The 24,861-nt window shown below is 38.2% G+C and overlaps 1 protein-coding gene across 1 annotated transcript in view; it reads right to left on the bottom strand.

Annotated features, from left to right (window-relative positions):
• Pros1 (protein S) overlaps positions 1 to 24,861 on the bottom strand; it is a 66,581-nt gene that overhangs the window by 20,152 nt on the left and 21,568 nt on the right. The window contains exons 2-8 of the mRNA XM_055594437.1: positions 22,660 to 22,817; positions 19,150 to 19,174; positions 7,668 to 7,754; positions 5,629 to 5,751; positions 5,401 to 5,532; positions 3,461 to 3,586; positions 246 to 367 (exon numbers count right to left, since the gene is read on the bottom strand). Coding sequence (XP_055450412.1) covers positions 246 to 367; positions 3,461 to 3,586; positions 5,401 to 5,532; positions 5,629 to 5,751; positions 7,668 to 7,754; positions 19,150 to 19,174; positions 22,660 to 22,817 — 773 coding nt within the window. The remainder of the gene's footprint in view (positions 1 to 245; positions 368 to 3,460; positions 3,587 to 5,400; positions 5,533 to 5,628; positions 5,752 to 7,667; positions 7,755 to 19,149; positions 19,175 to 22,659; positions 22,818 to 24,861) is intronic.

Genomic DNA, 24,861 nt, shown 5'->3' with positions numbered 1-24,861 from the left:
GGCCAGGGACCAGGGACTCTGGTAACACCTAGATCTCTCATTTCAGAAACAAGGCAAGAAGTTTTTGTTTGTTTTGTCTTTGTTTTCTTCTCATTTCTCTGTGTAGCCCTGGCTGTTCTGGAACTCACTTTGTAGACCAGAGGCCAACTTCAGAGATCCTCCTGCCTCTGCCTTCCAGGTGCTGGGATTAATGGTGTGCACCACCGTGCTTAGTTTGGTAAGAGCTTTGAATTAAAAAAATTTACCTCACAACTCTTCTGATCTTGGGCAAGTTTGAATCCTTTTTTCCCATCACAGTAACAAGAGTAGCCTCCAGGGTAATTGACGCACAGTTGATCACACATGTTCTCAGAGCATTCATCCACATCTGAGGTGAAAGGAGAAGAACCCTTCATAGCTGCTAAATGCTCAGTCAAACAGGCATAGTTCCTCAGAAATCAGAACAGCTCTGACAGTATATCTAAACATTTGTTCTAAAAAGGTAAAGGAGTTCCAAGTGCAATTTTATGTATATATTCACATATTTTTTATAATTTTCAATAATTAAAAATAGTGTAGAAATTATGCTAATTTTCTTTTTTTCATTTTAAAGAAAATTATTTAGGGTCTCCACTGTCATTTCTGATTATGAGAATTTCCTTATAATCACCTCACAATTCTTCATTTTGAAAATAAGAAAAAATGGCAAAGGAGAAGAAATCAGAAGGGGCAGGAGGATAAAGGTGACGACATCCAAGGAAAGACAGTGAAAGGGAGGGAACAACTGACATTAACTCACTGAAAGTTAATGCAAAATGTATAAACCAACAATATCAAAAACATCCAACTTTTATAATAATATAATAAGGCAACAATTAATACTAGCCATATTTTTTTTTTTTATTCAAAGGGATAAGCAGCGGTTTATTCTAGAACCAAACAGGAATAATACTGTCCCAACAACAGAGATTTATGTTACAATTAATCCCAGGCTCCAACACAAAAGCAACTTTATGAAATTTTTATAGGAATAGAACAAATAAATTTATAAATAAAGGTACTTGTTAAATACACCAGTGACAACATTAAGTAGATAATGCAAAAGCCGATGGGCATTACATTATCTTCTGTTTGTTGAAAACTAGGGTGTGTTAGGGTAATAAATTTATCTGTTAGTCACAGGATGTTTAGTCTGACAGAGAGGTGGACAAGGACTAAGCCAGCCCAAGATAAACTGTAATTAGGCTCTGGACCCCCAACGATTAGAACTCTTCATAGTCATCACATTTTTTTAATTATTACAATTTATTCACTCTGTATCCCAGCTACAGCCCCCAATCTATTACCCTTTGTAGTTTCAGCTTCTTTTTAGTAATTCAGATCCACAGAAGTATCTACCATGCATATATAGACAGAATTATCTACCCAACTCATTTGCTATCCTGTCCTCCTCACAACCTTTGCCATTGAATGCTGACTTTCAGATTCAGGGTCCTTCTATATAGCTGATCAATACATTGGCCGACTGAGCTTGTTTCTTCCTCCCTGTGATTATGCTTGCTGGGCCAGCCTTTCCCATATTCACTTCTTTTCATCACTGAGATGTTTTGAACAAAACGCTTCTGCCTCTCTCAAGAGAAATCCTTCATCTCTCAACAAATTAGTATCTTTTGTTTTAATGTTCTAGAATAACTGTATTTTATTCTTTCATCAGTTCGTATTGAAAATCATGACATGTGTTGATTTAATCATGTGTCTCCAACTGAAATTTCTAAGTGGAGAGAGTATGTCTGTTTAATCATCATTTTGTTTCCACTGTAAAGTACAACCATAAACAATGTTGAATAATGAATATTTGTCACAATCATGTTGGGTGATATTAAGACCTTGTGGCCATAACTTTAATGACATATACTAAAGTCCTTTTTTTCATATCTTAAATAATTTGGAATCTTTTAACTGATCTGTCCCCAACTCTCTACTTTGTAATAACATGCCTAAGCTAAAGACTGTTTCAGGGCTACAGAAAGTCCTTGACATTTCATTGGATACACCCTATTATAAATTTATGAAGTTCTTATTAACACCATCATGTAATATATGCTCTTTTAAATACTTTAAAATACATTTCCAGAGTTAATGATACTATAGATGCATTAAAATTGTATGATATAGGATTAAAATAAGACATATATGTACTCATATATAAAACATTTAAAATGCTGTCCTTTAGCAAATGAAATTATAGTCTAGGTGATGAAAATTGCTAATAATGATGAGAGCAGATAATAAAGTCTGGTAGGGAAGATTAGAAACAAAGACTTTGATTCAGATCCTTGGCCAGAGGCTCGAAATGTCCAAGGTTTGTCATTGCTGGAGGCCAGAAATGCCAGTAGAACTTTAGTTTCTGGTCTGATTTCTTGTTATCTTGCCTCTCCTTTTACACAGCTGCCTAGAAAGCTATATCTGAGGGTGACCAAAACTCTACTTCAGGCACCTGGATTAGGCTTTGCGTCAGGGTCCTGGACAGACAACTCACCTTCCAACATCTTCTGCCATAAGTCCTAAACAAAGCCCCAAAATGAGCAGCTCAATGGTACCCCAATTCTGGGCACCTGCCGCCCCACAGAGCTTTGCTGGTTTGTGCTTTCTTAAACACCTACCTACGAGATTATCATAAATTCCTTTCTAAAACTTAACTCCCAGGTGGTCCTTAAGATTCATCCTTTGAATTAATAAGAGAAGGACCTGACTTGTGGAAGCTCTGTGACTGCAAACTAGCACCCAAACTCCTTCATTAAGCCCACCCAAAGTTAGAAAGTCTTTGTTGTAATCAAGGACCCGGTTTATCTCTGCTTCAAGGTATCTGAGAATTACTAGATTTCCTACACTAATTGCCATGAGGAATGGTGGAAAGTAGAAATGTATGATGTGAGGGCAGAATAAAGTAAAACATCAACATTTCAACAGCACTATAAATAATTAGAAAAAGTCATATAGAATCCAGATCCTCTGCAATAGCTGCAAATACTCATAACTGCTGAGCCATCTCTTCAGCCAGTTTCCTATTTTAAAATAACCTACCAATATAGAGAAAATTACTGAAAAAAAATTAAATAAAATCTAAGGTGTTAAGGCCCATAGTTTCAGTCCCACAATTAGAGCTTGTGTCATTTTTGTCTATATGGATTTTTTCTTTTGAATTCAACTTTTCTTTTAAGCTATCAAAATGTGTTTATTTTGCTTTTATAACAAAGGGAGTCTCTATTTTTTTATTTAGTTTAATGGGTTAAATGGAATGCATGGTATTAAACCCAAAGACCATGAGTCTTAACTTAGTACTTCTATTCTGTGAGGAAGCCAGATCACCAAATCAACCAAGCTACATCAGGAGTTAGCAAAAGCAATACCTTTTTTTACAATAACTCAGGGTCCAAACCCACCCTCTCTCCCATGAGCAGTGACACCATCATCATTCTACCTTTACAAGACTTTGATGAGGGATCATATCTGTAGCCATCAGGACATACACATTCAAAGTCTCCTGGAATGTTCTTACACACAGCTGTGCCACAAACACTTGGCTTTAGGGAGCACTCATCCATGTCTGCAAATAAAAGCAATATGTTCAGTTTACCAGTATCAAATAAAAAGTTATTTGCTTCTTGAATCGCATATATGTGGATTATTTATCAACAGAGTAGCCTTGGAACAGCAAAATAATAAAATTATCACCACGTTTTAGTTTCCCAATATGACTTTTGAATTAAAAGTCATTGGGAAATTTTTGCCTGATGTTCTTTTATAGTTGAGAGGCAAAAAGAAAGAGATTTAGTCATTTTCTTATCTACCAGGGAGACGTACGAAAGAAGAGGCTCAACTATATTCTTAATAAGGCCAGGCGCAGTGGTGCATACCTACAATTCCAGCACTTGGGATGCAGAGCAGGCAACATTTTTTTTTTTTAAATTCTGTGCTCTGATGCATATCTCAGATAAATTGCTATGCAAAGAAAGAGTGAAAGGCATGTGTCCTGATCTTGAGAAACACTCTGTTGGTTGTTTGACAGCACTGAGAAATGCATCCATGGCTTCCACAGGCTAAGCGAGCACTCCACCTCTAAACTGTATTCTCAGCAAAAAGCGTTTTTTAAAAAAAACTAATAATAATAATTGTGTGTGCATATGTTAACTCAATGTGGATATGAAATATTCACAAAATTTGAATAAGAATAGATTATTCAAGTTTTTAAGTGTTAAAGTAGGAATGGGCACTATCTATATAACGTATGTGTTATCCTGAACTACAATGGCTTTCTATAACTGCTTTTCTAATGGCATCCCTACTCTAATAGCCAAACTAAAACCTTCAAACAGACAGTTGAGAGAGATATATGGGCACAAATTGGATAATGGCTTGGAAAAGACTGCTAGTAAATGCATTTCATTTCAGCTTCATTCCACAGCACTTTAAATTTCACTATAGCGAACTATATAATACTGAATATTTCCAAGCAGATGGAAAATTCCTTAAATATGAATTCAGGTGGGGGATTTTCTAAGACAAAAATAAAGACTTACACAAAGAAACTTCACACTTAACCTACTGAATTTTTTACCTCTTAACTAAAAAGTTCTTTTTAAGGGTTTCTGCTTTGTGGAAAGATTTTACAGCAGGCTCTGAATTCTGGTTTGAGCTATATATTCACCTACCAAGAAAATTTGTAGGTTTCTTACAGCAATTCAAGCAGTCCAATGAAGCAAGTATTTAAGGTGAAAAAAGAAAAACTTTGGGAGACAAATATTCATAGAGAAAGCCATAAGAATAATATTAGCAACATACAAAAAGCTAACCTGACAGATTGCTGAAATCCAAAGCTAAAAAGACATAAGAGCAATGTTGGAACAGTCAATGTGTAAGGAGAATGCAAAACAGAGATTCTTTCTCAAAACCATGCCTGGAAATGAGGCACCAAATAAACCATTTCCTTTGAAAATCAGAAAGAGATATCTGCAGAGCAAAGATAAAATATAACAGTGATGTTATTAAGAGCTCCGGATTTCTTTGTGTAGCTGCTGTTCATCTTACGGAACAACAGAAGAGTGGACGATGATTCTGAAACAGGACAATGCCTCTGTAAAGTCGGTGGCAATGGAGCCTCTCCTTTGAATGAAGTGCTTTAACTACCTTTATTTATCACTAAATGAATCCTTAAAATGTGCACTTAAAGATAAAATAAAATATTACTAACGTAAACTCAGGTGGAATCCTGAGCATCGCAAAGCTCCTAGACATAGTGGCACGTTTGCTGTAAGTAATTTTCTGACCACAGTGTTTTCCAGAAGTTTGCCAGGGAAATTCCTCTACTAAACTTTGGCCTCACACAGCGAATGCAGTTGTATTCTGTTTCTGTGCTCTTACCTTTGCAGTCTTTTTTGTTTGAGAGCATGGCAAAGCCACTTCTGCAGGAGCAGTGGTAACTTCCAGGAGTGTTCTCGCAAATGTGGCTGCAGCCTCCATTTACATTTGAAGGATCTTTACATTCGTTTACATCTACAAAGAGAAGATAAAATATTTTTAAAGAAATACCACCTCAGATAATTTGTCATGCCCAGAAAAGCCAGGGGATGTGGATTTTTTCATACAAACCAAATTGACATTTTTCTCCTTGCCAGCCTGGTTTACAGATGCATGTGAAAACAGCTTGGCCATCTTTGCAGCTCAGATACCCATCTTCATTGCATGGAAGAGGGTCACATTGGTCTGGGATGGCTAAAGAAAACAGACCTCTATTTAATGTTTTTTTTATTTTTATTTTATTTTTATTAATTACAATTAATCCATTTTGTATCCCAGTTGTAGCCCCCTCATTCCCTCCCAATCCTACCCTCCCTCCCTCTTCTTCTACTAAGCCCCTCCCCCAGTCCAATGATGGGGAGGTCCTCCTCCCCTTCCATCTGACCTAGTCTATCAGATCTCATCAGGACTGGCTGCATTGTCTTCCTATGTGGACTGGTAAAGCTGCTCCCTCCTCAGGTGGAGGTGGTCAAAGAGGAGCCCATGAGTTCATGCCAGAGACAGTCCCTGTTCCTATTACTGGGCAACCCTCTTGAACGCTGAGCTGCCATGGGCTACATCTAGGTTATCTCCATGCATGGTCCTTGTTTGGAGTATCAGTCTCAGAAAAGATCCCTTGGCCCAGACTTCTTGGTTCTGTTGCTCTCCTTGTGGAGCTCCTGTTCCCTCCAGGTCTTTCTATCTCTCCCTTCTTTCATAGGATTTCCTGCACTCTGCCCAAAGCTTTGCTATGAGTCTCAGCATATGTTTTGATACCCTGCTGTGTAGAATCTTTCAGAGGCCCTCTGTGGTAGGCTCCTGTCCTGTTCCTTGTTTTCTCCCTGTTCTGATGTCCATCCCATTTTACTTCAGGCAAGAAGAGGGAATAGCCAGAAGGGGAATAGAATAATTGCATGCCTATAACCAGTAAGGCTATGATGCATTTTTCAAAAAGTACTGGCTCATGAAAAAATAGGTGTGACCTGGGGGTGTAGCTCAGTTGGTAGAGTGATTGTCTAGCATGTGCAAAGCTTTAGATTAGATTCATAACACTGCATATACCTCATCGGGTGGCTCATGCCTTGTGATTCCAGTACTCAGGACCTCAAGAGGGAGATCATGAGTTCAAGGTCATCTTTGTCTATACCTCTAGTTCAAGGCCAGACTTGGTTACATGAAATCCTATATCAAAAAAAAGTAAAATAAAATAAAATAGAAAGAAAGAAAGAAAGAAAGAAAGAAAGAAAGAAAAGAAAAGAAAAGAAAAGAAAAGAAAAGAAAAGAAAAGAAAAGAAAAGAAAAGAAAAGAAAAGAAAAGAAAAAGTGAGACAAGGCCTCACTGTCTAGCTCTGACTGTCCTGGAAGTCACTATGGAGACCAGGCTGGCCTCAAACACAGAGATCTGTCTATCTCTGAAGTGCTGGGATTAAAGCCATGCACCATCAAGCTGGGGACATACTTCCTTGATTTGAGCCTTATATCAGTCCCATGAGGAAGACAAACCAAGCAAACTATTCTCTGTGTGACAGTGATGGAATTTGGCAATTTCAACTTAGATGAAGATGAAGTAAAAGGAAACTTCTTGCCTTAAATAACATGAAATAATGGTTTTCAAACACTAGAGAAGATGCTGAAGGAAAATCTGGTGCCTAAATAAAAGGAAATGAGCCCAACAATTGCATAATGGTTACTGTAGGCCTTGTAGAAACTTCAGAGAATAAAGGCTGTTATGATACACACATTTTCATATTTGTATTATGGATTCCCCAAACTTAAAAGAATGAGCGTGGCTCTTACCTTTGATCTATTAGTAAACTGTACTATTTGGTATTACCATGTAATTACACAATTTTAGCCAAAATAAAGATGCTAGAGATAAAATGTCTGACAGCAGTAACTTAAAGCCTACTATCGCTGATCACCACTCAGTTAAAATGTTAAGAGAAATTTTCATTTAAGTAAAATTGATGCATTTACAATTGAAAAATATGCTTCTTTATGCAGTTCAAAAATATGTCTTTGCTTGCCATAGCCCCTCAGGAGCTCAGTTACTGAACTTTAAACATTAAGTTACATTGGCACAGTGCATTTTACTTACAAGATATATTTTACTTATTTAAACAGTAGCTTACCATTGACACAGCTCCTGAGGTCAGGGTAGGTATGAACAGACTGACGCGCAGCACTGAATGCGCCACCGCGGAATGTGCCCAGACAAGCTGTGAGGAACAGAAGGTCCAATAGTGTCACAGCAGCTTTGATCTGAACTCACCTTAGAGATCGCCCAAAGCAGGGATATTTCTCTTCCTGTTGTTTCACAGGAGTTAGTACTCACTGTGTGGCCCTAAATGTTACCATCCCCCCTTTTGTTCTATCGAAGTTCAAGAGACTTTCTCAGTTAAGCTGAAGATGCTTATGAGTTCCTGGTAGCACAGCAGCTTTAAACTGATGCCTTTTTATGTCTGATGGTTCATGTGCATGCTTCCCTTGAGTAACAATATTTTATCTAAAACATACTATAGTGAATACTGAATAGTAAATGTTATATATAAGTGGATTGATAGAAGTGAACAAAATACAAGATTGCTAATATAAGGAGCATATTTAGATATGATTGTTTTTAGGTTTTCCAGGTTTTTGTTAATTAATTCAATCAACATCTCTGTCATAGGCCTCTCTCTCCTCTCCTCCCGGTCCCACCTTCCCTTCTGCAGTCCCTCTCTCCTATTCCTTAAAATAGGGGAGCCCCCCTACTCAGACATCCTAGTTCATATATTCACATGAGGACAGAGTTTGTCTTCCCTGCCTATTAGGGAAGTCCCATCAGGGGAAGTAATCAAAAAGCAGGCAACATAGTCTGTGTCAGAGATATCCCCCACTCCCCTAACTAGTGAGCTGACATGAAGCCCAAGATGCCCATAGGACTTATCTTCTTGAGGTCTCTGCATCGTAGGATGTCTATACTGTACTATAAAACTAAAATCCACTTATAAGTGAGTATATACCATGAGTGTCTTTCTGGGTCTGTGTTACCTCACTCAGGATATCTTTTCTAGTTCTATCCATTTGCCCTCAAATTTCATGATTTCCTTGTTTTTAATGGCTTACTAGTATTCCATTGTGTAAATGTACCCCGGTTTCTTTATCCATTCTTTGGTTGAGGGACATCCAGGTTGTGGCTAATATGAATAAAGCTACTATGAACATAATTGAGCAAACAAACTTTCTTGTTGAAAGGTGGAACATCTTTTGGGTGTATGCCCATGAGTGGTATAGCTGGATCTTGAGGCAAGGGTAGTCCCAGTTTTCTGAGAAAGCGCCAGATTGATTTCCAATCTGGTTGTATAAGTTTGGCTGTATAAGTTTGCACTCCTACAAGCAATGGAGGAGGGTTCCCCTTTCTCCACATCCTCACCAGCATGTGTCACTTGAGTTTTTGATCTTAGCCATTCTGACAGGTATAAGATGGAATCTCAGAGTCATTTCGATTTGCATTTTCCTAATGACTGAGGGCATTGGGCATTTCTTTCAGTATGTCCCCACCATTCTGAGATTCCTTTGTTGAGAATTCTGTTTAGCTCTGTAGCCCATTTTTAATTGGATTATTTGGTTTGTTGTTTAATTCCTTGAGTTCTTTATATATTCTGGATATTAGCACCCTGTCAGAGGTGGGGTTTGTGAAGATTTTTCCCAATCTGTAGGCTGCCATTTTGTTCTATCACTAGAGTCCTGTGCTTTACAGAAGCTTTTCAGCTTCGAGGTCCCATTTATTACTTATAGATCTTAGGGCCTGAGCTGTAGCTATGTTTTAAAAAGATATTTATTGTGTGTTTGTCTCTGTGTGTACGAGCAGGTGGGAGCTCATGTATGCATGCTTCCTTCCTATTGTGGAAGAAATCCTGTGTATTGTACAGATACAACACATGTTAATTAAAAAGCAAATGGCCTGAGTCAGGAAATAGTGGGACATCTGGAGGAGAGCCAGGCCATGAGATTCAGCCAGCAAGAGGTGAGGAACATGGATGCATGGTGCCTGAGCTCAGGTAACCATAGCTCTATGGCTTAGGTATTTGTATAATATTTAATGAGTCTCATGAACTGTTATTCTGGGAGCAAAGGAATATGATGTAAAACCACCCACAACATAAAGGACTACTACAGCATACTATGACACACGGCGAGCAAAGAACAACTTTTTGGGCGTCAGTTCTTTTCTTCTTGTTTTTGAGGCAAGATATCTTGTTTTTCTGTTATGCTATGCTAACTCCCCACCTTCTGGCCAATTCTCCTGTCTCTGTGTCCCAACTCCCTCTAGGAGTGCTGGGAATGCAGACATGACCCAGAGTTGCGTACAAGCTGCATCATCTTCTCAGCCATTTAACTGATTCCTGGGTGGACTGAAAAAGAAAAAGTTCTGGTTGTTCTCCACTGAGGAACCACACCGGTGAAAAAGGTGACCAGAAAGGACTTGTGTCTGGGGTGTTCTTCATTTACCCTCTCATCTTAGAGAGAGGAGTTACTACTGTTTAGATTGAATCAAAAGAAGAGGAACTTTGGAGCTTGGCTTTATTTGTTTTTTTTCAAAACAGGGTTTTATCTGTATAACCTTGGCTGTCCTGGACTCACTTTGTAGGCCAGTCTGGCTTCAAACTCAGAGATTCACCTGTGTCTGCCTCCTCCTGAGTTCTGGGATTACAAGTGTGTGTCACCATGCTCAGCTGGAACTTGACTTTTTTTTTTTTTTAATATTTATTGATTATATAGTGTGCTGTTTGTATGTATGCCTGCATACCAGAAGATGGCACCAGATCTCACTCTTACAAGCCACCATATGGTTGCTGGGAATTGAATTCAGAACCTATTAAAGAACAGCCAATGTTCTTAACCTTTGAGCCATCTCTCCAGTCCTTGGAGCTTGAATTTTTTTTTAAAAATTTTATTAATTACACTTTATTCACTTTGTATTCCCCCTGTAGCTCTCTCCCTCCTCCCCTCCCAATCCCAACTTCCCTCCCCCTTATCCACACATGCCCCTCCCCAAGTCCACTGATAGCAGAGGTCTTCCTCTCCTTCCTAGTCTATCAGATCTCCTCAGGACTGGCTGCATTGTCTTCCTCTGTGGCCTGGTAAAGCTCCTCCCCCCTCATGGGGAGGTGATCAGAAAGCAGACCAATCAGTTCATGTCAGAGGCAGTCCCTGTTTCCATTACTATGGAACCCACTTGGACACTGAACTGCCATGGGCTACATCTGTGCAGGGGTTCTAGGTTATCTCCATGAATGGTCCTTGGTTGGAGTATCAGTCTCAGAAAAGACCCCTGTGCCCAGATATTTTGGTTCTGTTGCTCTCCTTGTGGAGCTCCTGTCCTCTCCAGGTCTTACTATTTCCCGCTTCTACCCTACTCCACTGCTGGTGGGAATGTAAACTTGTACAACCACTCTGGAAATCAATCTGACACTTTCTCAGAAAATTAGTAGCGCTACTTCAAGATCCAGCTATACCATTCCTAGGCATATATCCAAAAGAGGCTCAAGTACACAATAAGGACATTTGCTCAACAATGTTTGCAGCAGCTTTATTTGTAATAGCCAGAACCTGGAAACAACCCAGATGCCCTTCAACTGAGGAATGGATACAGAAATTGTGGTACATCTACACAATGGAATATTACTCGGCAATAAAAACAAGGAAAAGATCATCCTCAGTGAGGTATCCCAGAAGCGGAAAGACACACAGGGTATATACTCACTCATAAGTGGATATTAGACATATAATATAGAATAAACCTACTAAAATCTGTACACCTAAAGAAACTAATCAAGAAGGAGGACTCTGCCTAAAATGCTCAATCCCCATTCAGAAAGGCAAAGAGGGCGGACATCAAGAAGAGGGAGAAAACAGGGAACAGGACAGGAGCCTGCCACAGAGGGCCTCTGAAAGGCTCTACCCTGCAGGGTATCAAAGCAGATGCTGAGACTTATGGCCAACCTTTGGGCAGAGTGCAGGGAATCTTATGAAAGGAGCTTGACTTTTAGTTTTTTCCCCTCATCTTGTATGATGGTATTTTGGGCTGGTACATATTTTTAGGGCTACTCATCAAAATGTTTTGGGGCAACTGAATAATTTAGTTCTAGAATATTCCTTCAACAACATCTGAAACTTATTTCTTGTAGTATTGATATAATCTGCTACAACGAGGAGAAGCAAATTCATTTTTTTGCTACATCAACAAACCACCTCAAAATTTATATAATTTGGATCATTGTTTATTTTGGTGAAATCTTGTGAGCTAGGTCCCTGAGCATCTATACTATCTGCTCTGCTCTGCTTTCAGCAAAAACTGAGAATAAGGTCTACTTAATGTTTTCACCTTTTATTTTCATTTAAAATTTTTATTTGACCTTTGGATACTCTGAGAATCAGTACCTTTTTATGCATGGTTAGTCTTTGAAAGCCTTGCAGCAGCTCTAAGCCACTGTATTGCTAACACACAGTTCTAAGTTTTCTTTAAAAAAAAAAAAAACAAACAAACAAACATTATTGTTAATTTTGTTTTCTTGAGACAGGGTTTCTCTGTGTGTCCTTGGCTATCCTGGACTCACTTTGTAGACCAGGCTGGCCTTGAACTCACAGAGAGCTGCCTGCCTCTGCCTCCTAAAGTGCTGGGATTACAGGCATGTGCCAGCACACCTGGCCACTTTTGTTAATTTTTTGAGAATTTCACATGATTTATTTTAAATATATTTGCCTCAAATTCACCCTAATCCCAGGTCCATTCCATCTCTCTATGGCACCAAAATCATGTCCTCTTTTTTAAAAAAAAATAAATTTTTAAAAAATTTAAATGAGGTGTAATTATATGTTCCCATTTCCTGTTCCTCCAATCCTTCCCATGTATCTATCTCACTCCTTCCCACTTGCCCCCTCTCAAAATTACTGTCTAAATATATACATACAACCGGTTTAGTCTATATAATGTTACTTAGATGTACATGATTTCAAGGCTGACCAGTTGGTATTAGAAAACCAACTACGGATTTCATCCCTGGAGAGGACTGTTTCTCCTCCTCTTGGCATCGGCGATTTGCCTTTAGTCTATGGGTGAAGCCATGTGAGATTGCCTTCTTCTATATTGGTATGTATATTGACACATTTCTTCAGGTCTTGTTCAGGCAGCCAATTTGCTGAGCTATCATGTGTGAAACTTCTCGAACTTCAATTTGTTCTGCCCATATGTTCTTTGGTATGGGCAAAACTCTCAGCTATGGTAGGAGTTCATGTCCCCCTTCCCACTCCATGCTAAAATGTTGACTAGCTTGATTTTGTGCAAATGTCCTTAGCTGCTGTGAACACATGAGTGCGTCATATACAGGAAATACTGTGTTGCCCCAATACTCCCTTACCTGATTTTAAAAAATCTTCCCACCCCTTCTTTGGGCATGGACCTTGAACTTCAAAGAGGGGATGTGAGGTTTAAAAAAATCCCATTTCTGTCTGAGTTCTTCACTGACTCTTACTCTCTTCACTTTGAGCAATTGTCTGTGTACTAGTACCCATCCGCTGACAAAGAAACGTCTCTGTTTAGGTCTCAGGGTGTAGGAAACTGGGGCTAGAGAGATATGAACTGAAAGGGCGGTTTGATACTATGTCCCTTTATCAAAACGATAGGAGTAGGTTCACTCCTAGGGAGTGTGAGCTCCCTAACCACTCTATCCTCACCAGATGGAGTGTCTGTGGAGCAGGCACTCTGAGTCTTTGAGAAAGTCTTTCAGATCACGCACCGCCCTAGAGCATGACTGAAGAGAACCTTCAACTCCAAAAGCTCCAGCGTCATTCATTTACAATGTCTCTCGGGACTCCCAGAAACCCCTGCTTTTGCATCCTCCTCCTGTTTGCTCTTCTCATGGCAACTCTCTGTCTTCTAGCTTCAATCCCGACATTTGTGACCTCCTTTGTGAACTTTCTACACCAGAGACAGACCTTTTTCTGAACGAAGTTTTTGCTTCTTAATGTTTGTTGATTCACTCACTGTTTTGCCTGGCAGAGTGCTTAGGTCTGCTCAGACTATTGAACGTTTGGCTTCTATTTCCTATCTGAAAATTAACCCCGTTTCAACATTTATCCAGTTCTATGAAGTGCCCTCCTTTGCAATCATCCCGAAGCAACTCCAATTGCTTAGCCATTCCTTCATGAGGTTTGACAACTGCTGTGTGAATAACACCTGTGCCACCACTTGGAATACCCAATTCTAGCTCCCTGTCTCACCTACAGTAATATAAGCTAATCTTTCCACCTGACCAGAAAATTCTGACATGAAGCACAAGGTGCTGTCCTAGGGCCATTTGGTCTTCCTTTATTTCACAGGATGGGACTTCTTAGTAGCGGTTTCACTCTGACTTCATTCCGAAATGTTAAAGCAGTGGTCCTCAACCTTCCTAATGCTGTGACCCTTTAATTCAATTCCCTGTGTTTTGGTGACCCCTAGCCATAAAATTATTTCTGTTGTTACTTCATAACTGTAATTTTGAAACTTTTATGTATCATAACGTGAATATTTATGTGTTCTGATAATCTTAGACAACCCCTATGAAAGGATTGTTTGATTGCCAAAGGGTTGCAACCTATAAGTTAAGGACTGTTATGTTAAATACACAAAACCTTGTGTTCATTTAACCCTTGCTGTGCTGTCTGGGCAGAACAAATATACTGGTTGGTTCCTAAGTTTCAGTGAGTGTTCCACTTCTATGCGTTGTGAGCTTTTCTTTTTTTCGTGAAGACATTGGGATTATTATGCTTTGAACAAGAGTGTGTAGATGCTACTGCGTCGAGAACACTCGGGTGCCTGTGGGCGTCACTGTTGTTAACTGGACAGGTCTTCAGAACATTTCCTTAGATACTGAAACTTTGGGTAAAAAGGAATTCCTCCCTGAGATGTTACAGAGGGTGCCTTAAATAGCTTTCTTTTTATTTCTCTTAATTTTTTAAATGATTTATGTTTGTGTGTATCTGGGGCAGGTATGTACAGGTGTCTGTTTGGTGTTCATAGGTATCAGATGCCCCTAAAACCTGAACAGAACCCATGTCCTCTACAGGAGCAGCTGATATGCTCTTAACTTCTGACCTATCTCTCCAGGCCTCTATTTATTCTCTCTTGTAATGCAGCTTCGTTTTGCTCCTGAAGCTCCTGACTGACCCACATGAATGCTGAGGAATTTCAGGTATGCATGACCACACCTGTCCTAAACCTTATATTTCCATTTTTTTTATAAGATACCAAGAGAATTCACTCATTTACTGTACTGGTTTGTAGACGAAAAACATTTTCTACACTATCAACCTTAAATGTACTGGCTGGGTTTTGTTTCCATTCTTTGTCAAGTCTTCCTTTGCCTGGCACTTACAGCTCTCACAACTAGCTTTTTTGGTTTAGTACATTTATCTGTAGAAAAAGTTAAAAATCTACAAGTCAGCTTGCAATGAACAACAGAATCATGGAAATAAGTTAATAAATGCTTCTCTTGGTGGATAGGAGCATTAATCTCAAGACAAAAAAAAAAAAAAAAAAAAAAAAGACGTGGGATTAGCAAGGAAATCTACCTTCACATAAATCTGTGTTTTTTGTTTTGTAGCAAAGAAACGTTCAAACCTGCAGAGGAAACCCTGACTTAATCAGCATGCATAACTGAGGCAATAGGAGTCATTGTTTCTGGTTGCTACAGACAACTTTTCAGGCCTTCTTGTGTAGCACCCAGACTTACACAATATTTGCATAATTCCTTCTTATCACAAAATGGTTGACCCTATTCTTTTTGTTCCTGACCACAAGTCTATGAATGTAATATCTTAAACAATTAGAACTCTTCACAGTCATCACATTTTTTTAATTATTACAATTTATTCACTCTGTATCCCAGCTATAGCCCCCAATCTATTACCCTTTGTAGTTTCAGCTTCTTTTTAGTAATTCAGATCCACAGAAGTATCTACCATGCATATATAGACAGAATTATCTACCCAACTCATTTGCTATCCTGTCCTCCTCACAACCTTTGCCATTGAATGCTGACTTTCAGATTCAGGGTCCTTCTATATAGCTGATCAATACATTGGCCATTTCAAGAAGAGCTTTCACTCAGTCATGACAGTTCACGATGTCTGACACCCTACCTCCACCAGCATATGGAATGTCATATGTCAGAGTCTCTCCATGTGAATGAGTTTTCCTCACTGTGCTGGTCTTAAAGTGTCCCTTATCCCACTGCATCCAAGGAGAAAGCAGAAGCTGCAAGGTCCTACACTGGGTATTGTCCTGCTGATCCATATTTTAAGTGTTTTATGTTGTTGTTTGTGTGGGTGTGTGTGCGTGTGCGTGTCCGTGTTTGTCTATGTGTGTATGGTTTTAGGAATTAAACCTATGGTCTTCTGTGTGTCAGGAAAGCACACATAAGAACTACATCTTTAGCCCTAAAAGAATGATTTTTAATATTTTCATTTAGGCTCAAACTTTACCATTCTCCAGAAAAATTATTCTCCATGAACAAAGTCATCTAATTTTCCAGGTGATGTTTTCAAATGCCTATATAGATGGTAAGCTTATTTATTCTATTTCCTCAGGAAAAAAAAAAAATTTAAGTTACAGTGATATCCCGGGGAGGCAGCCCAGTGTACTACCTAACAGTACAATGACTGAGTTCAATCTCCAGCAGTCATAAAAAGCTGATAAACTTGATTTTATAAGTTTATGTATAAACACATTTCTATTAATAGAACCACATTATAATAATTTCTTTAAGAACATCATTTGCTTTTATTTCTTGAAGCAAACTAATTCACACCAGTGATTTCCTTCTATGTGATAAATGTCAGAGAACCCAGGGTATTTACTCTGAATTGTTTGTTCTAAGGGCAGCAGATGGCACAGGGTACTGCATGAGGCGCTCTATATGGCCCTGAAATGTTAAGACTAGACACTGTCCAAAAAGTATTGACAACCGTGGTCAAATTTGCTCAAAACTTTCTCTCCTTATAAGGACAGCCCAGCATTAGTTATGGATAATTAAACTACTACTATGTTTACTGTGAACAGAAGTACACATGGTATTTTTTATAACCACTGCCCCTGTGCACATCCAAGAACAAAATGTGTGACTATGCTAGAGAAGTTTCGTTCTCTCTTTCAACAGTAGAAATCACTACTTACACATACAAGATCAAATACAAAATTTCAATCAAAAGCATTTTTGTTCTACCTGATGGTTTAAATAAATACCTTCCATTAGAAGAAAGATTAGCAGTAAATCTATTATCTATTTCCTTAACAGGCCAAGAGTTCTAAAGTCAGAAAATCTAGTGGTGTTCAGCATATGAAAATAGAAACCCTTTCAAATAATTAAAACAACACCAATAACAAAAGCAGAACTGAAAACAGAATTCAAAGTATTGCCAGCTAAGTGTTATTATGGAACTGGGCCCACATCTCAGAGTCTGGATTTTGTTTTATACTTTAGTCTTCTACCATGTTGCCAAGGAAGTTAAAAAAAAGAGAAATGAAAGTTGAATGGAGGCAGAAAAGGAAAATATTAGAAGAGATAAAAGGAGAAAAATTGTTACTTTAAGAACCTCTCTCAATCAAATGGTTCTGCATGAAAACATTATTTATCTTTATTCAAATGTACTGTGATCAAAGAGTGTATCTTTTAGACTGCTGCTCCTGAAAAAAAAAAAAATACCACCTCAGTATGTGGCCCTAAGAAACAAAGTTAACATAACCTCATAATTTTAGTAGCTGAGTGGTATCTTTTTTATTATAAAACATTCAAATTCCCACTAAATATGAGAGGCTGGAATAGGCTTGATAACTTATCCTTTCTCAATCACTTCAGTGATGTAAATCCTTGGCTTTTGTTTTAGAAAGTGGTAACTCATTATGTTTACATCTTTTTGTAGATGAGTGCTTTTATCTATTCTCTATCCTTTAAAATGTAAAAGCAAGGGGTTTTGCATAACCTGTGGTAGAACATGTTTGTAGACACAAATAATACCACCTCCCAATTACTGTTCATGGTGCACACTTAAAAGAAAATGTTCAACACTGGTGTTAACAGCTAGAGAAGGAAAGAAAGGACATGGCCTTACCACCCTGAATGCATCCCATCTCATCTGATCATGGAAGTTAACAGAGGTCCGGCCTGGTTAAAACTTGGAAGGAGGAAAGGAAGAGAAAGAAGCAAACAGAAATTGCACATCAGGGGATAAAAATGAAGAGGACAAAAAAAAAAAAAAAAAAAAAAAAAAGACATACGTTTTATTAAGAGCTTTGCAAACTTGCTGAAATCCCATTCATAGAAGTGAAAAATAGGCTCATAGATGTTGGGAAGCTAAAAATCTTCCTCTGCTCTACAGAGAGCTACTGTAGAACTGATTGATGTCTTACAACAAGATGAGCTAGAGTGTTGTACAGTTTAATAAAGTCACCCAATCTCAGCAGGTGGCAGAAATAAAGGATCATGACCATCATGTTCACTAAAAAACTGTGAAAAGCAATCAAGACCTGTTTCTAAAATATTTTGTACCCAGTGGTCTTGGACTCTTAACCTACTACTTGTCCTAAAAGATAAATACAAATTCATAGCATTATTTCAATATAAGATTCCCTAAAGGGCCAAGTATAAATATCTTTCTCAAAATATCTATGAATTTGCTCCAAGGATACACATAGCAACATATATCACCAAATAAATAAATAAATAAATGATCATATGAAATAACTACTCAAATTCTAGGAGAAATTAGTTTAATGACTTAATCATTTATAAGACTGTATTAATATAGTATCAAACTTCAGTTCTAGATTTTTCCAGTGATTTTCTTTTAATTTCTGGTTGGCTAGAGGTAATGGGGTGAAAACAAGCATAGATCAGAGGAATTCTGAAAGAAGAGGGGAAAAGAAGAGCACAACTTTATTGTAAACACCAGAGAATCACATGAGAAACAGATGCAAGAATTAGACCCTAGTGTGACCATTTAGAAACAGAAAAGATGATCCCAAATACTAGTAATATGAAACATTTCCACATTTGCTTTAAGGAAACAACCTTTGTTACTTTGAAGTAGTATTTACTTGTGGTCATGTAACCTATATAAGTGTACAAATATTACCACAATGAGAGCCCAGAATGCAAAAGAGCATGAATGGGATACTGCAGGGAGTGATACGATGATCTCACAAAGAAAAAAGCTGTAAATGACTTCTACAAATGACTGAGTGATAATTGTGTACATCATACTATTTGAAGAGGTTAGATATCTATCATTTCATGAAAGACAGCCCATGAAAACATATTTGTATATGTCTGGGTGTCTGAAGATTAGTGACATCAGCCTAAAGATGCTTTAGAAGAAAGACATGGAAAACTAAATGTTAAAGTAAAACAGAGCAAAAAGCCATTCCAAATTAATCTACATGACACTAAATATGAGAGCATCATAGGTCTTGTATCTTCCCAAGGATGATAAAATAGTTTAGGATGCGTATATCAGCAGAAAATGAGGTTTGAACATATCTAAGTTCCCTTCAGTTTCCAAGATTTTATGAAACAGATACTTAGAACTTACCTAAATATTTTGGATAAAAATAATCCTAAAAAAAGAAAACAAAAAATGAATATATTAAAAATCCTAAATTTCACCACAGAGTTAAAGATTAATTTTCTAGTTCATTTTTAAATTAACATAAAAATAATTTATGTTCTGTGTTTTCACATCCTATTTTTTTTACAAGAATAGATAGTCAATGCTTGACAAGTATATATCCCTGAGCTTAAAACACTACTGTACAATTAAATATCATTTTAAAGCATTTAATTTGAAAAGGTGGTACTTAAGATGATAAATATAACAATGACCTCTTTTTATAATCTTCTAATTTTTCCATGGTAATTAAACATCCATTTGGTATATATTTTTGTTGATGATGTCTCTCTACATAACCTGGCTACCCTGGAACTCACTGTATAGGTTAGGTTCACCCCAAACTCACCATCATCCACCTTTGTCTGCCTCCTGCATGCTGGGATTAAAGATTTGTGTCATCATCCCTGGCCTTAATTTGATATATTTTATACCATGATGATTATCTACATCAGGGTCAACAATGAAAAAATTTGAAGGAAACTCAATTGAACACTTACCTTAGCTCTAAAGCACATGTAACACCCTCCTTATAAAGTGGTAGGTACAAAAAGTAGTGATCGGAACGTGGACAAAGGAATGTATTTTATTAAGGGGAAAATACTATAAATGTCTTATAGTAAACTTGTAATATACCAAATATGTAACATAAATAATAAAAGAATATTTTGTGCCAAACCAAAACTTCTGCACAAAAAATATTTAAAGTCCCAGCTCAGTCAGTAGAACATGGCTTTTTCCAGCTCAAATCCCTCACTCTTTCCTCCTGTCACATATAAACCTGCACAACAGGTTTCTACTGGCTTATGAGAAAGGGGCCTGACACTGAATGATTCAGACAATAGTGTTGTTTGCAGCAGAGCCAGAACAATAAGGAGAAATGGGGTTCAAGAATTGGTGATATGCTGATGAGAAGAATATTTTAGAGACAGTGAAGAGGTAAGCAAGAGAGTAAACATTGTGAATATTGACTAAGGGTATGAGGAATGTGGACAGAGAGTGGGTAGAATTGTCAGCAAAGCCAATTTGGGGAAGGTGAAGAAACATGAATGAGTTTTCCTCCTCCATCTTCTTCCGTTTTCATTCTTTGTTCTATCTCCTTTTCTCTTCACAGGCCGATCGCAGAGCAAAGGTACAATTCAGAAATATACACTCAAGTGTTTATGGATGATATAATCATGTGCCATGAATGCTAAAAACATTCTATCAAAACCATTGAGTAGATGAGGTGGACAGGCAAAATAAAATGGAAGAATTGATCATTATTAGAGGGAGGTGGTGTGTTGGGACTTATTGTGCTGTTTGCTCTACTTTTAAAAAAATGTTCATACTGGGAAGAAATACATGTATCTTACAAATAGCATATTCTTCCTAGGAGTACTTGTACACAGTCCTTTCTAGTATGAAAATGTAGCGCGGAATACATATGTAAAATGCTATACAATAAGAAAGTCTAATACATCATGCAGAATAGAAAATTTTGTATTATTAGTGTTTGTGCTGGCTAATTTTATGTCAACTTGACACAAGCTAGAATCATCTGAGAGAGGGAAACCTCAACTGAGAGGTTGAGGTAGGGATGTAGGCAGAACTGTAGGACATTTCCACAATTAGTGATTGATGGAGGAGGTCCCAGCCCATTGTAGGTGATGGCACCCTGGGGATGGTGGCCCTGGGTTCTATAAGAAAGCAGGCTGATGATGGAAACAGATGCAGAGACCCACAGCCAAACAATAGGCTGAGCTCTAGGAGTTTTGTGGAAGAGTGGGAGGAAGGATTGAGGCAGCCAGAAGGATCAAGGACACCACAAGAAGACCTGCAGAGTAAACTAACCTGAGCTTACATAAGCCAGACCTGGACCCCCTACACATATGTAGCAGATGTGCAGCATGGTCATCATATGGGTCCCCTAACGATGGGAGTAGAGCCTATTTCTGCCTCTGTTGCCCGCCTTTGGATCTCATTCCCCTAGCTAGGCTGCTTTGTCTGGCCTCAGTGGAGAAGATGTGCTTAGTCCTGCTTTGACTTTAAGTGCCAGAGTGGGTGAGTATCCATTAGGGACCTCCCCTTCTCTGGAAAGGAGAGAGGGCAATGGGGGTGAGGAGGGCATGAGAGTGGGACTGAAAGGAGAGGAGGGAGATTGTAGACTGATGGAAGGAAGGAAGGAAGGAAGGAAGGAAGGAAGGAAGGAAGGAAGGAAGGAAGGAAGTTGGTTGAACAAGCCATTAGGAGCAGTCCATAAGCAGCACTCCTCCATGCCTCTGCATCAGCCCCTGCTTCCAGGTTCCCACCTGGTTTGAGTTCCCACTTCAGCTTTTCTAAATGGGCTGTAATTCAGGATATGTAAGCCAAATAAACCCTTTAATCCCCAAGTAGCTTTTCCTCATGGTGTTTTATCACATTTGGTCCCAATTATAAACAAATTAAAAATTAAATGTTGGGTATTTGTATAAAATTTCTTTGAACCGATCAGACCCATATATGGATAGAAAGGGCTACAGGGATAGTCACAGAATACACAAGTAGCTACAGTTTAGGACGAATTTTGTAACTGTGGACAAAGTGTTCTTGCTCATTATCACTCAGCTATTGTCATGGTGCTGAGAGCTGTCACAGAGGCATAGGAGAAGTCTTAGACATGTCATCTCCCTCTTTTCCTCCAGATTATACATTCATCTCAGGAAACATATCTGAGGAAATGCTAAAGAACGTGAGATTTAGACTCTCAAGCTGACGCCGCTTCTTGAAGGTATTAACGCTACTCTTGCTAGCTACAGGCATGGCTACAGAACGCACTCCCCTAAAACACAGAGTGGGCAGTCAGCCCCATGTGGCTGTGTGATAAGTCTTTATGGTTACGTTTGGGGGATGGATAACTTGTAAATTCTTATACACTGAAGATTACTGCTGGTTTTCAGTACCCTAGGGAAAGTTTACAAAGATTATAAAGAACACTCTGCAGTCATGACACTGTACATGGTAGTTCCAGTTAGACGGCCTCATTTCTAGAAATCTCTAAAGATAATGAAGTTGTGCACACCAACCTATAATCCCAGTACCTGGGAGACTGCAGCAGAGGCAGGAGGATAGTGAGTTCCAGGCTAGCTTGGACTATAAGTAAGAGACTACCTCATGTAAAATTAATCAACCAAACAAAATAAGTGAGAAGCACAGTGATGATACAAATACACATGGTCACTTAGGTTTCCCAGGTGTCTTCACAGCACCAGTTGTTGATAATGAGACTTAAGGAAATCTAATTAGGTCAGAGCACCTGTCCTTGGCAGTCATCCTAAAGTGTCAGTGGCAACTCAGAGAATGAGCTACAAAATCTTTAGCTCTCAAACGGAACCAAGGAGACTTAAGCCAGCAACATTCAGTCTGTAACTATACATATCTAGATGTGTAGACTTGACAGCTTCCATGAATTCTCACCGTTTCGGGATTATTTTCAAAGACCTCCCTGGCTTCCTCTTTATTGCAGAGTTCTTCAATGCATTCTCTTTCGAGATTGCCCTTTTTAGTTTCTTCAAGCAAAGAATTTGCACGGCGCTTCCTCACCAGGACTTGTGAAGCTCGTTCCTTTGACAAAACTGTAGAAATGTAAGCTTATATAAGTAAAAGTATTCATTTTCCCCCAAAGATATATCATCTTACTAAACAATAAAAGCTGAAATGATTTTCTGCCTATGAAATGTACGCCATTTAAAACTGATAGACTGGATCTCAGAAATAGGTAGGTACATAAGCCATTTGGGTAACAGCTCAAGCAGCAGATTCAGCACATGTCTGTCTGTACAGTGAGACACTGCTGTTTTAACATGATCTATACAAATTATCCAGTTCATGCTTGAGGCCAAACACACTAGATGATATTCAATATTTCCTTTAACTATGTCTATGCCATGCTGAAATGAGGTGCCAAGAACCTGAGATACCGCCTTTAAAGCAAGAGTAACAAACTCTCAATTTTAGTGGAAAATGTTTGGAATCTCTATGGAGGCAGAGAATTACAGATATGAAGTTCGAACAGCCATGTGAGAGCTACCCTTCATCTATCTGGCAAAGTAAAAATCTAGGGAAGAAGGAAATTTGATTAGCACACAATATAGAAGGCAAACAGAAAAGAAAAGTAACTTTGGTTACACAAATGTTTTAAACAGATGATTAACAACAAAAGTAATAACCAACTTCAGTGGTAAGTTTGAAAGAAACAAATTGCAACCACAGTTTTTAAGTCATTTTTGTAAATTAAAAAGGCCAATTAGAAAAGAATGTTTGCGAGGCTGTATACAAAAATCACTTAATATAATAAACAAAATTAAAAAATAACATAAATATTGCTGTAAGAGCAAAAAAATAGAAACCAAGCAGACATGTGAGGAGGAATATATTAAACAATATGTTATAATACTGGTATCAAGGAATAACACAGAACTTTAAAAAGAAAGCAGTCTTAGGTAACTACCTCCAAAACAAAAATTAAAATGCAAATTTTAGGATGTTATTCCCTCAGCATAAACTTTTACACACACAGCAGCAGCAGCAGCCCAAATTGCAATTATATAAATATTATGTGGACAGATATATAGAAAAAAATTGAAAATATTCTTAAACTTCCATACCAATTATATTTGGAGAAAACTTTTATATAATATTAGTATGCAGAATAGACTATAGGTTTTAATGAAAAATTTTCAAGCATAAACAAAATCTACAATTTTTTTAGGTTTTATGTATAAATAATTCTTTTTGCTATGAAGAGAAGCAAATGTATAAACAGATGGGTTTATTTCATATCCCTATCTCATAACATAATAACAGTAGATACTCAAAAAGCTCGACAAAAGGAAGATGTAAAATGAACATGGCTGATTGATAGGCAGTCTACTTGAACAACTAGGAACTCTTTCAAGTGTGAAATAAGTAGCCGAGCATAGCGGTGCACACCTTTAATCCCAGCACTCAGGGAGGCAGAACTATGTGGATCTCTGTGAGTTTGAAGCCAGCCTGGTTTACAAATCGAATCCAGGACAAGCAAAGCTATACAAAGAAACCCTGTCTCAAAAAACAGTGAAATAAATTAGAGCTATAATAGCAGGGTACACATAATCTGATTGGGGGAAGGTGAAAACAGGGGGACCTCTGATCAGGGATAGGGGAGTAAGACAAATACAGAGGGAAAAATAAACAGTAAGGATATCTGAAAAAGTCATAATAAACATTATTAACTCTCTGCCTAAAAATAGCATATTACATGAAAACATATAACAGATTTAAAAACAACAAAAATAAGAAACAACCAACACCAAGTATGAGAAGCCCTCCTTTGAATTAATGATCAAAGTTGTCCAAAAGACTCCAATAGCATTACAAACTATTGGTATTGCCCTTGGTCGGTCCCCGAAGGTGAAAGTTAAATCCCTATTGCTGAAGACACTGTGCAGTTTAGACACAGGGCCCATAGGCTCCTGAAGTGGAACTGGCAAGTATTCCTCCTCTCTGAGGGCTAGCTTTTACAATACCAGAAGCTTCCAAAGGAGGAAAGCTTCCAAAAGAGAGAAGAGAGCAACAGTCCTACTCAGCTATTATGCCAATAAACCACAATAACAACCACCATGGGAAGATGACCCTAAA

This window comes from Psammomys obesus, unplaced genomic scaffold (assembly GCF_907164565.1).
Source record: "Psammomys obesus unplaced genomic scaffold, mPsaObe1.curated_primary_1811, whole genome shotgun sequence".
NCBI lineage: Eukaryota > Metazoa > Chordata > Mammalia > Rodentia > Muridae > Psammomys > Psammomys obesus.
This window is presented reverse-complemented; position numbering and strand designations above follow the sequence as displayed.